Genomic DNA, 16,289 nt, shown 5'->3' with positions numbered 1-16,289 from the left:
ACACCTGATATAGGGTGTTGATGTCATTAGACCACACCCCTTCTCATTACAGAGATGCACATCACCTAATATGCTTAATTGGTAGTAGGCTTTCGAGCCTATACAGCTTGGAGTAAGACAACATGCATAAAGAGGATGATGTGGTCAAAATACTAATTTGCCTAATAATTCTGCACGTAGTGTATGAGCTGTTAAAAGGGTTTTCCCAGATCCTAAAACTGATGACCTACTGTGACATCTGGGACCCCTGCGATCAGCTGTTTGAGAAGATAGCGGCACTAACAGTAGCACCGCAGCCTTCTCACAGCTTTCCCTAGGCAACTGCTGATCATGAGAACGAGGGTCCTATGCACCTGTGCAATAGAGTTGTGAGAACATATGAATTTATTCTTCATCCATAGGGAAGGGGAGATAAGTATCTGATCAGTGGGGATCGGACCTGTGAATAAGAGATAAATTGCTATCTTGGCACAGCCCCTTTGAATTAGAAATCTAGTGAAAAGATCTTTTGAAAATCATTTTGGTGAAGTCTGTAATCTCAGGCCACTACTAAATGAAGGGGCTCTGTGGAGAGCTCAAAGCTCTTTGACAGCACCTGATTTTTGTTATTGGTCTGACATAACATTTTAGCGGTTAAATTGGATAGGCCATTGTTTTAGAATCTCATGTCAGATTTCCGGAAATGTATGATCCATACGGAAATGGATTGGATACCAAAATTGATGGTGATACCAGAATCAAAGACTGTACCAATATGTACATATGATATATATAAGAAGATTGTTTACAATACATTTTCCACTTTGGTTTCATGTGTACATTTGGAAATTCACGGCATATCTTTAGGATATGCTGTAAATGTCCGATAGGTGTGGGATCCCACCTCAGCGACCTGCTACTATCTCCAAGAACAGAACCCTGTTGCTTGCTGTAGCAAATGGAGCAGTGGACTCGCATGTGCGGCTCTCTCCATTCACTGCTATAGAAGCGGCTACTTTCAGAAGTCCCTTAGCAGACACTGGAGAGATCCACTATTGCATTCTACTTCTAGCCACTTCTCCATTCACTGCAGCGCCCAGTGGGATCCCATTGTTGATATACACTCGCCTAAAGAATTATTAGGAACACCATACTAATACGGTATTGGACCCCCTTTTGCCTTCAGAACTGCCTTAATTCTATGTGGCATTGATTCAACAAGGTGCTGATAGCATTCTTTAGAAATGTTGGCCCATATTGATAGGATAGCATCTTGCAGTTGATGGCGATTTGAGGGATTCACATCCAGGGCACGAAGCTCCCGTTCCACCACATCCCAAAGATGCTCTATTGGGTTAAGATCTGGTGACTGTGGGGGCCATTTTAGTACAGTGAACTCATTGTCATGTTCAAGAAACCAATTTGAAATGATTCGAGCTTCGTGACATGGTGCATTATCCTGCTGGAAGAAGCCATCAGAGGATGGGTACATGGTGGTCATGAAGGGATGGACATGGTCAGAAACAATGCTCAGGTAGCCCGTGGCATTTAAACGATGGCCAATTGGCACTAAGGGGCCTAAAGTGTGCCTAGAAAACACCCCCCACCAGCCTGCACAGTGGCATGATGAATACATGTTCTCATTCTGTTTACACCAAATTTGGACTCTACCATTTGAATGTCTCAACAGAAATTGTGACTCATCAGACCAGGCAACATTTTTCCAGTCTTCAACAGTCCAATTTTGGTGAGCTTGTGCAAATTGTAGCCTCTTTTTCCTATTTGTAGTGGAGATGAGTGGTACCCGGTGGGGTCTTCTGCTGTTGTAGCCCATCCGCCTCAAGGTTGTGCATGTTGTGGCTTCACAAATGCTTTGCTGCATAGCTCGGTTGTAACGAGTGGTTATTTCAGTCAACGTTGCTCTTCTATCAGCTTGAATCAGTCGGCCCATCCTCCTCTGACCTCTAGCATCAACAAGGCATTTTCGCCCACCAGACTGACGCATACTGGATGTTTTTCCCTTTTCACACCATTCTTTGTAAACCCTAGAAATGGTTGTGCGTGAAAATCCCAGTAACTGAGCAGATTGTGAAATACTCAGACCGGCCCGTCTGGCACCAACAACCATGCCACGCTCAAAATTTCTTAAATCGCCTTTCTTTCCCATTCTGACATTCAGTTTGGAGTTCAGGAGATTGTCTTGACCAGGAGCACAACCCTACATGCATTGAAGCAACTGCCATGTGATTGGTTGACTAGATAATCGCATTAATGAGAAATAGAACAGGGGTTCCTAATTCTTTAGGTGAGTGTAGGTGTGGATCCCACTGCTGAAACCCCCTTTTGATTGAACATTTATGGCATATCCTTTTGGATATGTTATAAATGTTTGGATAGGAATACTCCTTGCGCATATCTATGTCCACCTTAGCCTACAGCTTTATGCAGACCTATGCATCTTCTTTGCTACAATCAAGACCTGTATAAGTTGCATTTAGAACAGATGGAGGAAAGTATAACGGCATGCTCAGACTACACAGGGTTTGTTGTCTGTTACCATGAGATGAATAGATCTGCATAGAGCTGTAGACCCAAAACAGTACGACATTTTAATTAATATTGCAGTGTTACTTCATTTTTCATTTTAGACAGATTTGGACAATAACAAAGAATGCTGGTATTTAAAGTTATTCATGACAGTTCTTTTTACTGTGTTCAGCAGTTTGGACTTATCAGAACTGGCTAAAGCTGCCAAGAAAAAGCTGCAATCTGTGAGTATAGGTAGTGTTAACTAGCACCATGTACAGGGGTTTCATAGGAGATTTGTTCTGTGTTCATAGGAGATTTGTTCTGTGTTCATAGGAGATTTGTATGTGTTCTTTGCAGTTAAGCAATCACTTATTTGAAGAACTGGCAATGGATGTCTATGATGAAGTTGACAGACGAGAAACAGATGCAGGTAAGTGAAATCAGAAAGAACGATGCAGTATAATCATGTAATTGTATGGTTTGAATCTTTAGACACCTCATTAGTAAATAATTTTACGTTTCTAGCAGCTACAAAATATAATATATATAATATATATATATATATATTTTATACAATATACCACTGCTATAGTAGCGCACATAGGCCAGGATCATCACCCGGCATGCAGGCACGATGATGTAACTGCATCATGCCTGTTGTTGGAGAGAGCATGATGTGCTTCGTTGATTGGGGGGGATCAGGGCTAGGTGAGTATTGCTCCATATATATTAGAATATATACATTTATTAACAGTGCAGGTGCTTTACTACTGTAAGGGGGCACTAAGGAGACCACACTACCTTAAAGGAGGGCAGGGACATGTTGTAATTTTATTCCGGCTGCCTCCCGGGATGTTTGCCATGCTGCGGTGGACCTCCGGACCGCCCCTATTATAGTGAATGGGGCCAGAGCTGACTTCCGGCGGCACACATGCACTAGCAGCAGTATGGATCCGGCGGGTGAAGGCTGCCGCTAATGTGAAAGTAGCCTTAAAGTGGTGTGCAGGTTGTCTTGTAGAGAATTCACAGTTCTGCGGGTTATTATTGGAAGCAAAGGTGACCTCATACTTTAAGGAACACCAGATATACACAAATAACTGAACTTGAAGAACTGTGTAACAATGGCCTCTTGAAGGAATAAAAAAAACTAGAAATGAAAAATAAACTTAAGAGATAAACAAGTCCAGTTAAGTGCAGGTACAGGTTAATTACTGACAGCCTAAAAATTGGTCAGCAGAGGTAACGTCTGCCGGATTTCAGGAAGACTGTGTTCACATGACATTTTTGTCCCATTTTTAACACATACATCGGGGGTGGGGGGGGGATGCAAAAGTGTAGCATACTATGCTTTTCCATCTTGGAGACTCCTGCAGGTTACAGGTACTTTTTTTTTTTTTCTTTTTTTTTTTTTACCATATGGTGACAGATGGCACTGTATGGCATCTATTGAACTCATGTCATGTGTATACATTAAACATGGGACAAAAACCTGATGTGAATGCAGCCTTAGGCTGCGGTGTACATTCCGGCATGCTGTTCAGGCAGAGTAGAGTTTGCTGGATGCAGATGGAATGCCCACTGGACCCATTAACTATAATGGCGACCGGGCAGAGATCCGGCCACATTCCAGTGCGGAGAATCAGCCGGACACAAACTGCTGCAATTTAGGTCAAGTCGATTCATGGAGTTGTCCACCGGAATTCATACCACAGGTGTGAAACTAGCTTTAGCTGGGGAACAGCTGAGATGGCATGACTTGGCAAAGTGACATGGTTTAGGCTGAGTTCACACGAGCGTGACAGATTTGGTCCGGATGCGTTCAGGGTGCGTTCAGTGAAACTCGCACCATTTTGCAAGCAAGTTCAGTCAGTTTTGACTGCAATTGCGTTTAGTTGTTCATTGCGGGTGCAATGCGTTTTGATGCGTTTTTCACGCGCGTGATAAAAACTGAAGGTTTACAAACAACATCTCCTAGCAACCATCAGTGAAAAACGCATCGCACCCGCACTTGCTTGCAGATGCAATGCGTTATTAACGCAGCCCCATTCACTTCTATGGAGCCAGGGCTGCGTGAAAAACGCAGAATATAGAACATGCTGCGATTTTAAAGCATTGCAGAAGTGATGCATGAAAAAAAATGCTCATGTGCACAGCCCCATTGAAATGAATGGGTCAGGATTCAGTGCAGGTGCAATACGTTCACCTACTGCATTGCACCCGCGCGGAAAGCTCGCCCGTGTGAACTCAGCCTTAACAGTCTCTGTGCCCTACTGCAGACAGGCTACACGTGGCTGTCTTACAGCCAGAATTTTTATTTTAATTTTTTGTTTTTATGATTAATTCCTTTTAGGTTGTCACATTTTACAGTTAAAGGGGAATTTCATGCAAAACATGTAAGCATATGTGGTCCGTTGTTTTCAGCTGCTCCTCTAAAGCCAGGCCACGTAGGAGGAGATGGCCAGAAAAGTTTATGGAGATTAAAAGAATAAGCAAAGCTTTCTGTTTTTGTCACTCTCTATAGATACTGGCTTGATTTTGGGGCAACATTCTCTTGATCTGTATGGGGTCTCAGTGGTTTAACGCTGGCCATATTCTATTGACACTTTTAAGTTGAACAATGTTCATTATCAGTTCGACCAATGTAGTTTTCACATTGTTTATCCAGAAAAAGGCAAATAAAGCGTTTGTCTGAGATTTTGAGATTGATAAACTATCCTCAGGATAGGTTCTCAATATTGTATCGGCAGGGGTGCTGGGAGTTGGAGCAGATCAGCTGCAACCTCTTCCTAGGCCAGTGACCTCTTAGTCATCAGTCGCATGGTCTGGATGCAGTGAATGAGGCTGCATGGCAATACCAAGCACAGCCACCTCAAACCGCTGATTCCTGAGGATAAGTAAGTGATATCGAAATCTCAGAAAAACGCTTTAAAAAAAAAATACAGAATGTGGATCCTCTTAAAGGGTACCTGGACCATCAGAAGCACTGCCCTGAGCACTGTAGGCTTTCATCACCCTCTGCTTGGTTGTCTGAACGCATGGAGTATGGATCCCGGATACTTTTATGGATCTGTACGCCACGCGCTTGGACAGCAGAACAGAGTTGATGAAAGCTTAAGGTGCAGAGTGCTCAGAGCAGTGCTTCTGGACCTTTTTGTGGGTGTTTTATTTTATTTTTTTAAACATTAAAGAATTTGTTTTTTTCTTTTGTTCCACCAAAATAAACCTGGAGGTGCATGTATACATGTGATAGTAGGATGTAGCAAATTCCACCATCTTCTTCGATTTAAATTTGCCTAATTTTCTTACAGTTTGGCTAGCTACTCAGAACCATAGCACACTTGTCACAGAGACCACTGTAGTACCTTTCCTTCCTGTGAATCCCGAGTATTCCTCAACGCGTAACCAGGTAACGTTTGATATTAACATCTTGCTTGTGCTCCTCGCTTGTAGTTTGACAGCCAAATGACACATCACAGGTTTCAAGCTATTTTTAAGACACATACTCGCTCATTGTAGTTTTTACTATCAGACCCCGTTGTGTGTTTTAGGGAAGGCAGAAATTGGCCCGTTTCAATGCCCATGAATTTGCCACCCTGGTAATCGACATTTTAAGTGACGCCAAAAGGCGACAACAAGGAAATTCAGTCGTAGCACCCAAAGGTAATTCGAAAAAAGTACTCGCTTGAATGTGTTTGGTTTTAAAACATATAAAATCTGTGTAAGGCCACTTTCACGTGGTCTGTATTTTGGTCAGTATTTGTCAGCCAAAACCAGAAGTGGGACCCAAACACAAAGTATAAGGCAAAGATTTGCACCTCTCCTGTTTATTTGCGTTTGCTTCTTGCTGTTCAAAAACACTGACCAAAACATGCAAGTCTGAATGAGGCCTAAAGCTGTGGAGCAACCTGTGTGTATATGTGTGTGTGTGTGTGTGTGTGTATGTATGTATGTATGTATGTATATATATATCTCCAAGTAGAACTTCAACATGCAACAAGAAGAAATGGGAGTGAGACAAAACATTTTTTGAGCATTCAATTTAATGAAAACAACGAATAAACTAAAACGGGCAGTTTTTCAGCTGATCAAAAGTTTAGGACCACACCTCCCAAAAAAAAACTAACCCCCCCCCCCCCCCCCCCAAAAAAAAACTGAAATCCAAATTCCAAACATGAACTCAGTAATGAGTAGCTCTGCCGTTATTGTTTATCACTTCAAAAATTCTTTGATGCAAGCGTTTCCATGAGGTAAGTGGGAACATTTCTCCAAGTGGTGAAGACGGCCGCTCGAAGGCCATCTACTGTCTGGAACTGTTGTACATTTTTGTAAACTTCCCTTGCCATCCATCCCCAAAGGTTCTCAATTGGATTTAGATCAGGGAACACGCAGGATAAGCCAAAAGAGTGATGGTATTCTCCTGGAAGAAGTCCCTTGTCCTGTGGGCATTGTGTACTGTAGCGTTGTCCTGTTGAAAAACCCAGTCGTTATCACACAGACGAGGGCCCTCAGTCATGAGGAATGTTCTCTGCAACATCTGGACATAGCCAGCAGCCGTTTGACGCCCCTGAACTTCCTGAAGCTCCATTGTTCCACTGAAGGAAAAAGCACCCCAGACCATTATGGTGCCCCCTCCACTGTGGCGCGTAGAAAACATCTCGGGTGGGATCTGCTTGTCATGCCAGTAACGTTGGAAACCATGCCGTCTGATGGTTATGGGGCTGCAGTCAGCACCAGTAAGGGCCTTCATTTGGGTCGAGGATTGTCCAGTGTCTTGACGGACAGCCAATTGGATCCTCCGGCTCAGTGCCGATGACATTTTTTGGGGTCTTCCACTTGACTTTTTTGTTCCATAACCCTCAGGATTATTTAAGAAATTCCAAATGACTGTCTTACTGCGTCCCACCTCAGCAGCAATGGCGCGCTGTGAGACCCTGCTTATGCAGTTCAACAACCCGACCACGTTCAAAAAGGGAGAGTTTTTTTTGGCCTTTGCCATCACAATGTGTGACTACTTGACAGAAAATGACAATGAATTCACATCTTTGCACAGCTTTGGCCTTTTAAAGGCATGTGGTCCTAAAATTTGGCTCAGCTGAAAAACAGCCTGTTTCAGTTTAATCGTTATTTTTAATTAATTGAATGTTCAAAAAATGTTTTATCTCACTCTCATTTCTTCTTATTGCATGTTAAAATTCTGTTCCGGCATAGGTACAGAATACCAGAACCGCTGAATCCGCATCTGTCTGCAGTGGTATTTTGTCCCTTTTTGTAATCTGTGATGGTGGCTCATGCCAGAACTTCTCAATCTCTATAGATGTAACTAGAGAACTTCAAGGCATACCTGTAAGTGTATTAAAAAAAATATGCCATGCTGAATATTTTCATAGTACAATTAATTTATTTACCTGTCTTCCGCAGATATTGCAGCCCAGTCTGTACGACCCTCACATAATGGAGAGGAAACAGTGTCCTTCCTCCTAGATTCTTGTGCACTGCACAGGATCGACTGTTGCAAAGCTCTTAATGTAAATCAATAAAATCTGCAGGTTGAAGCTCGGACTGCGGCTCCTATTGATTACAAGTCGATCCTGTATGGTCTACGGGAGCCGAGCAGACGGTTACGTTCTGGTTATCCTTCCCATTTTGATTGGCATGCAGCACAAACCTTGGTCAATCCATGCTGTGGTATCTGCAGAAGACCTAAAAATGACATTTATAAATACTATATTTTTGTGACAACTAGGCTATTCCTGGGTGGACTTGCGCTTTTTATCAAACCCCTTTGGTGTGAATTCTGAACATAGCATTGAATTGCCTGAATGTGTGCTATATATAATTAACATTAAGAATGTCTTCATCCAGGGGAAGTGAATATTTTCAATATTTTTTCTCGAGCTCAATGATTCTTAATATTATCTTGTATGTCATCAATTATAGATAATGTGGAATTGGTCTTAAAAAGTATAAGCAATCAACATAGCAACGAAAGCGAAGATAACGACCAGCCTGACTATGATAGTGTCGCATCTGATGAAGAAACAGATCTGGAGAATGTTCCACCCAATTCTAATAGGGAAAAGGTATATATTATGTATATTCATCTTAATATTATACAGTATTTAAATGTGAAAGACAAATAATGGAGAGGGCACAGTTACACACTAAAACAAATTGTCAGGACTGTGAGTTGTGTTGCCTGTGTGTTTTGCTTCCAGAGGGATGTATAGGCTGGATGTATTATAAGAAACAGTTTAAGGAATATTCCAGTAGAAATAAAAATAAGATCTTGAATGGCAATGAAATGGTTAAAAAAATAAAGTTATATTCACCTCACCAATCCCCTGGACAGGAACCGGGTCACTGCTCTCAACTTCCTGCTCCTGTCTCAACACATCAGGAAATGGCTGTGACGGCTGCTCAGGCAGGGTGGCATTCCCTGATATTTTCTGTTATGCTGATATGCCAGCAAGAAGTGGAGCACAACAAGGACTTGGGCACTGTCGGAATGTCAGGGTGGAAGATTGCCTTCAATGAGCCTGAGATCCACATGTTGCGAACAAATGTCCTGTCCTGTGTTTTTTTTTTTTTTTTTTGGCACAGTCCCACGGACCCAGAAGCATCCAGACACGGGCATAACACGGTCGCCTTACTGATCAGTCTTCTAAGCTTATTTATGAACAAATCAAACTTCAATGGCACTTTGCAGCGTGAGTGTTGTGAAATACAGAAGCTGATGAAGCCAAAATGAAGCAAAATATTTTCAAAAAACCTATTGTAAAATGTTTGTAGCCCAAAATAATACTAAATTATCCAGGAGGAGGATGGAGTAGGAAAACTGGATTGGCTTTTCTAGACAAAACTGTTAGGTTTAAGGATGAGACACTTTTATCAAACATCATACGACATTTGATAAATGTGGCATAAAGTATTCCAATGCAGACTGAAACAAAACTGACTTCAGATATTATCCTCATGATAAAGTATTTGTGGGTAGATTAGTCATTACTTTAGGAAACCATGAAGGCATACCTTAGGGGATGCCTGAGATCTACCATATTTCATGAAAAAAATCAGCGGGTAGACAGGAGGAAAGACTGGCAGTGGAATGCTCTAGACTAGAAGCAGCATATATTGCTGACCCCAATGACTTGAACAGGGAATCTTGGTTAACATTGGGGAGTCCGTATCTGACCCTACTTAAAGAAAAAGCCCAACGCAAAATTTTCTTCACAAATCGGACAGAATCAGGCATCCCCGACGGTATTGCGTATCAAGGCTTCAGATGGTCAGATTTTATCAGACCCTGAACCTATAGCTGGCAGGTTTCAAGAGTACTATAAGACTTATGAGACTAAAGTAAATTATCAGATGGATGACGTCATACAGTATCTTGATGACCTGGAATTTCCCACATTGTCACAGGAGGCAATAGGTAGTTTAGAAGCCCCTATATTCACTCAGGAATTAGAGGATTCTATAGTACAACTAGCTAGAGGTAAATCACCCGGTCCCGATGGACTGCCTCTAGAGGTCTACGTTAAATATCCTGCCCACATCAACTCCTTGCTAATCCGTATGTACGAGGATGCATTTCATAAAAGATGCTTACCACCATCAATATATGACACCACCATAGTGGTTCTCCTTAAGCCGTGCAAGGATCCAGACGAGTGTGGGTCGTATCGGCCGATATGTTTATTGAATATAGACTATAAAATCAAGATTTTGGCCATACGCCTTGGAAAGTGGCTAGCACGCTGGTTCATCCGGATCAATCTGGATTCTTGCCCGGTAGATCTACCACTGATTAATATCAGACGGGTGCAGGTGGTAACCCAAATTGGAGTACAGAAAGGGGAACGATGGGCTTTTAGCGTCTCTAGACACCGCAAAGGCGCTCGACTCCCTATCTATTTCAGGTTCTTCATAAATTTGGATTTGGCCCTAATTTTATCCAATAGATAGCTATGTTATACAAACATCCTAAGGCGGGTATATTAGTCCATGGGTTGATGTCAGATAGCTTCAGCTTGGGGCGTGGTACGCAACAGTGATGTCCTCTGTCACCGTTACTGTTCACCTTGGCTATAGAGTCGTTGGCTATGCGAATCGGAACGGACTCACAATTTCATGGAATCAGCATACGAGAGCAGGAGGATAGGGTCGGCTTATATGCTGATAACATGGTGTTATTTATGTTGCAGACAGAATCCACACTTCCCAGACCAATCTCTATAATTGAAGCATTCAGCCAGTACTCTGGACTGAGGATTAACTGGTCCAAATCGACCTTATGTCCCCTATACCCACTAGATGATGCATTCCCCCAGGGAGAATTACCCGTGGTGCCTAGCTATAAATACCTGGGTATATATATAACCAAGGATGCCGCCTCCTTCCACACTCTGAATACCCATCCTCTCCTAGAGTATTGTAAAGATAAATTTAGGGTGTGGCAGGGATTACCTCTCTCAGTACCTGGGAGAATCAATTTAATAAAATTGTATTATTTTACCCAAGTGCCTATATATACTGCAACACGCCCCCTATGTAGTCTCAAAGACATTTTTTCAGAAACTCTTATCCTTAATGTCACCTTTCATTTGGGGTACAAATAGACCGAAGCTGTCTATATTAAATTTTGACGCGTCCTAAAAAGGAAGGTGGCATGTCTCTACCTTATATTACCTAGCTAGGCAGCTGAGAAATATAAAGTCATGGCTATTACCAAATGGAATTCTGTGCAGACAAGAAAAGCATCTTGCTGAATACTTAGATCTCACTAATCTATGGCCAGTTCTAGAACAACCTAAATTGTTCCCTCGTAGGTTACTGCCGATTTCATAGGGTGGCTGTTCAGATATGGTCGGCTTGTAAGCACTTACATAAAATTGGGTCAGACCTAGTGGGGACTCCGGTTTGGGATAATCCCATGGTTTCTGATCTGATTTTACTGCGGGACGGTGCATTCTGGAAGGAGCATGGGGTTGTCACACTGGGGGACTTGTATAATAATAATGTCTTTAACGATTTTGAGTCTCTGAGTCAGACATGAGTTGCCCAGGAATACATTCTATAGGTTTCTGCAGCTAAGACATGCTATGCAAACGCATTATCTTGATACCCCAGTCCTATTGTCCACATTTCCGATGATTGGAGTCATACATTCTCAAGGACCACGTGGCTTTATATCACGACTTTACACCCATCTCCTGTGTGTCAAACTAAGAGGTAACCCGATGCAAGCACTGTCGAAATGGAGGACAGTGATTCCAGATTTGTCTAATGAAGACGATGAGGAAATTCTAGAATCCCCCACACTAGTATCGCCAGCCATAAACAATAAGTTCATACAACTATGCATTATACATCAGAGTTATATGTCCCCACGGAGGCTGCACAGGATGGGCAGGCTTGCCCACTCCAGGTGCCATAGATGTGCATCAGAAAATGCTGATTTCTGGCATTGTATATGGGCTTGCCCATTTATAAATAAATTTTGGGAGGAGGTGGTGACTCTACTCACAGATTTATTGGGATGTAAAGTACCACTCCATCCTAAGATTTGCCTCTTTGGAATATTGGACGAGATTCTATACTCCCACCATACCAGGATATTCTTGAGAGAAACCCTATTTTTGGCATGAAAGGCGATAGCCATTAGATGGATGGGAGACAGAGCACCCACTCTAACACAATGGAAGCTATTGGTCAATACTGTGATCCTGTATGAGAATATAGTGTTCAAAAACAAATGTCAACAAACATCCAGACTTCAAAGTATCCCTTCTCCAGGGCACTCCAATGTTTAACAGCCAATCACTGTTCTTATCTTTCTCTGTCAGGCGCCCAACCTCAAAGTCAAACTAGAGAAAGCACACATACTCAAACACTGCTCCATTTAAACTCCACCTCACCGTGGTCATGCATTGAGGGTGAAATGGAAATTTGGTTGGGTCCCCAGCAAACATACTTTCGTCACCTATGTTGTGGATGGGGCAACTATTCTTAGTCATTGGAGGCAAATTCCCCAACACAGTAAATGTCACGCCTAGATGTTTAAATGAACAGATCTACAACTACATGTAGCTTATGGTATTTAATTTTGTATTGTGTGTGTGTGTGTGTGGCAGCTTTATGAAGAGATGGGTATCGCCTCATCAGGTGGAAATAACAGTTTAGGTGGATTCTTGTTAGAAGGAATAGATAATTTTGCCTGGTTTACTCATCCTTCGCTCCCCCCCCCCCCCCCCTCCTTTATAGTATGATCTTACACTAGGAAGCAAGAGATCCAGAAGGAAGGGTCGGTTCTCGGGACTATGGTAGGTAGGGGAGAAGCCAGGAGAAGATCTAACTTTTCCCTAGACCCCACTACATTTCATTTTTCACTTCTAAGAAATTGTGTGTCTCATTTTAATACTCTCTTGGAATGAACCATATTTTTCCATTTACAACTCCTATGACATATAACCCTATTTCTATATATGTATTTTGCCTCTAGAGCTTGGAATCCGAGTTATCTGATGGTACATTTACAGTACAAGAGTTTCTTGAAGTTAAAAATGCCCTGACTGCATCGGAAGCAAAAATACAACAGTTAATGAAAGTGAATAGCAATCTCAGCGATGAGCTTCGGATAATGCGGAAAAAGGTAATTAGTTTATTATGTACTACTGCTGCATACAAGTATACATAGAAGCATACAGTAGGTCGTATCCTACCAGTGTGTATCCAATGCATATGCACAGCACCATTTTATTTCAGGTTTGTAACATGACATTTACTAATGTGTATGGACATTACATTTCCATTGCCGTTAGTTCCTGGAATACATACTAACTGGAGAATGTATTCTTGTATATTTTTTTTAAAATCTTAGTTTGTTTTCTTGCTACCTTCAGCTGAAAGCAGCAAGACGTTATCACGTTTATACTGCCTGGTGCTGTCAATTAAAGTGCAGAGGGTGCAGCAGTTGCAGAGAGAGCTGTGCCTCTAGGAGTAACGACAATGCCCCTGTTGCTCCTAGAGGCTCATTTGCATATATTTTTGGAATTCCCACAGTTGGTTAATGGAGGGGTTGTAGATAGAACAAAGTCCAGCTCTCAAGTGGTAAAGGTGCTCTGACCTGCTTTGCATGGATCTGGGCTGTGTTCACACCCAACGTAGATGGAGCAAAAAAGTCAAAATTGATCCAGCGAGTAAAATCAATTGATTCATAGTATAAAGTATTCAGATACAGGCAAAAAGTTGTAAGAAAAAGTATGTGAACCCTTTGGAATGATATGGATTTCTGCACAAATTGGTCATAAAATGTGATCTGATCTTCTTCCTCTAAGTCACAACAATAGACCATCACAGTCTGCTTAAACTAATAAAACACAAAGAATGAAATTTTACCATGTTTATATTGGACACACCATGTAAACATTCACAGTGCAGGTGGAAAAAGTATGTGAACCCCTAGACTAATGGCCTCTCCAAGAGCTAATTGGAGTGAGGTGTCAGCCAACTGGAGTCCAATCAATGAGATGAGATTAGAGGTGTTGGTTACAGCTGTCCTGCCCTATAAAAAACACACACCAGTTCTGGGTTTGTTTTTCACAAGAAGCATTGCCTGATGTGAATGATGCCTCGCACAAAAGAGCTCTCCGAAGACCTACGATTAAGAATTGTTGACTCTCATAAAGCTGGAAAGAGTTATAAAAGTATCTCCAAAAGCCTTGCTGTTCATCAGTCCACGGTAAGACAAATTGTCTATAAATGGAGAAAGTTCAGCAGGGCTGCTGCTCTCCCTAGGAGTGGCCATCCTGTAAAGATGACTGCAAGAGCACAGCGCAGACTGCTCAATGAGGTAAAGAAGAATCCTAGAGTGTCAGCTAAAGACTTACAAAAGTCTCTGGCATATGCCAACATCCCTGTTATCGAATCTACGATATGTAAAACTCTAAACAAGAATTAATTTTATGGGAGGATACCACAGAGGAAGCCACTGATGTCCAAAAAAAACATTGCTGCATGTTTACAGTTTGCACAAGAGCACCTGGATGTTCCACAGCAGTACTGGCAACATATTCTGTGGACAGATGAAACCAAAGTTGAGTTGTTTGGAAGAAACACACAACACTATGTGTGGAGAAAAAGAGGCACAGCACACCAACATCAAAACCTCATCCCAACTGTGAAGTATGGTGGTGGGGGCATCATGGTTTGGGGCTGCTTTGCTGCATCAGGGACTGGATAAGTTGATATCATCGAAGGAAAAATGTATTCCTAAGTTTATCAAGACATTTTGCAGGAGAACTTAAGGCCATCTGTCCACCAGCTGAAACTCAACAGAAGATTGGTGTTGCAACAGGACAACGACCCAAAGCATAGAAGTAAATCAACAACAGAATGGCTTAAACAGAAGAAAATATGCCTTCTGGAGTGGCCCAGTCAGAGTCCTGACTTCAACCCGGTTGAGATGCTGTGGCATGACCTCAAGAAAGCGATTCACACCAGACATCCCAAGAATATTGCTGAACTGAAACAGCATTATTCCTGACCGTTGTGCACGTCTGATCTGCAACTACAGGAAACGTTTGGTGAAAGTTATTGCTGCCAAAGGAGGTTCAACCAGTTAATAAATCCAAGGGTTCACATACTTTTTCCACCTGCACTGTGAATGTTTACATGGTGTGTTCAATAAAAATCTGAATACTTTATTATACTATGAATCCATGAAGAAGACTTGTCTTATGGTTGAAACGCGTTAATTTTATGCAGGAGGTCTGGGAGCTCTGCAACACTGTCAAAACAGAGCCATCCGGCTCATCAAGAAACTAGACTGGACAGATTCTGTCACAAAAGCACGCAGGGAACTCCACTGGCTCCCAGTGAAAGAGAGAGTGCAGTTTAAGCTGTGCTGCTTAACACACAAAGCTCTCTACAAAACAGGTCCCATCTACCTGCAAAAGAAGATAACACGTCACCATCCTCCTAGAGAACTGAGATCCACCTCAGCCTCCCTTCTGTCGGTGCCAAGAACCCGCCTCAAGACAAGGGGGGACAGACGTTTCTCAGTTTTGGCCCCCAAGATCTGGAACTCCCTCCCAGAACACATTAGAACAACATCAAATTACCTGGAATTTAGGAAGTTGGTTAAGACCTGGCTTTTTGTGTAGGATGACGTAGGGGCCCACCAATATAGCCATTGACAAGCGCTTTTATCGGATTGAGTTCCTCTAGAGCGCTATACAAGGACTTAGTAACATAACATAACTTGTTTTATAGATATTTATTATTTTTTAAATGAAGAAATAAAGATTCATTGGTTTTTATTCGCTGGATCCATTTTGACTTTTTTGGTGAAGCTTGTGCAGCTTGCTCCCCATTCCCTGCTTTGGGTCTTCTTAAAATAGCCGTGAATGAAGAGGACAATGTGCAGTGTGCTCTCCGTTCACTTCGGGTCCCTGGCCTTCAGGCAGGACGTCTGCGATCTGCAACTATGTGACACTTTTGTCATATCCTAGTGATATGCCATAAATGTCACAGATGGGAATACCACTTTAAATAGAATTCCCATAGGATAGGAAATCTGATGGATCAATAGATCAACCCTCAAATTATATAAGTTGTTCTATATTATATTGATCCAGTTGAAAATGCTCTAAAGTGGTTGACATATGTGCATTGGTAGATGGATATATATAAATTTTTTCCTATATATATATATATATATATATATATATATATATATATATATATATATATATATATATATATATATATAATTTTTTATT

General features: G+C 41.9%; 1 protein-coding gene across 9 annotated transcripts in view; it reads left to right on the top strand.

Annotated features, from left to right (window-relative positions):
* Nucleotides 1–16,289, top strand: part of GIT2 (GIT ArfGAP 2) — a 131,999-nt gene that overhangs the window by 60,876 nt on the left and 54,834 nt on the right. For 7 of the 9 annotated variants that reach the window (XM_044275368.1, XM_044275367.1, XM_044275364.1 and 4 more), the window contains exons 9-14: nt 2,699–2,750; nt 2,866–2,938; nt 5,817–5,914; nt 6,057–6,168; nt 8,446–8,588; nt 13,010–13,159. In XM_044275368.1, coding sequence (XP_044131303.1) covers nt 2,699–2,750; nt 2,866–2,938; nt 5,817–5,914; nt 6,057–6,168; nt 8,446–8,588; nt 13,010–13,159 — 628 coding nt within the window. The remainder of the gene's footprint in view (nt 1–2,698; nt 2,751–2,865; nt 2,939–5,816; nt 5,915–6,056; nt 6,169–8,445; nt 8,589–13,009; nt 13,160–16,289) is intronic. The other 2 variants (XM_044275370.1, XM_044275362.1) reach the window with 1 other exon arrangement.

This window comes from Bufo gargarizans, chromosome 1, assembly GCF_014858855.1.
Source record: "Bufo gargarizans isolate SCDJY-AF-19 chromosome 1, ASM1485885v1, whole genome shotgun sequence".
NCBI lineage: Eukaryota > Metazoa > Chordata > Amphibia > Anura > Bufonidae > Bufo > Bufo gargarizans.
Note: the sequence above shows the minus strand (reverse complement) of the source record. Positions and strands in the feature narration are given on the sequence as shown.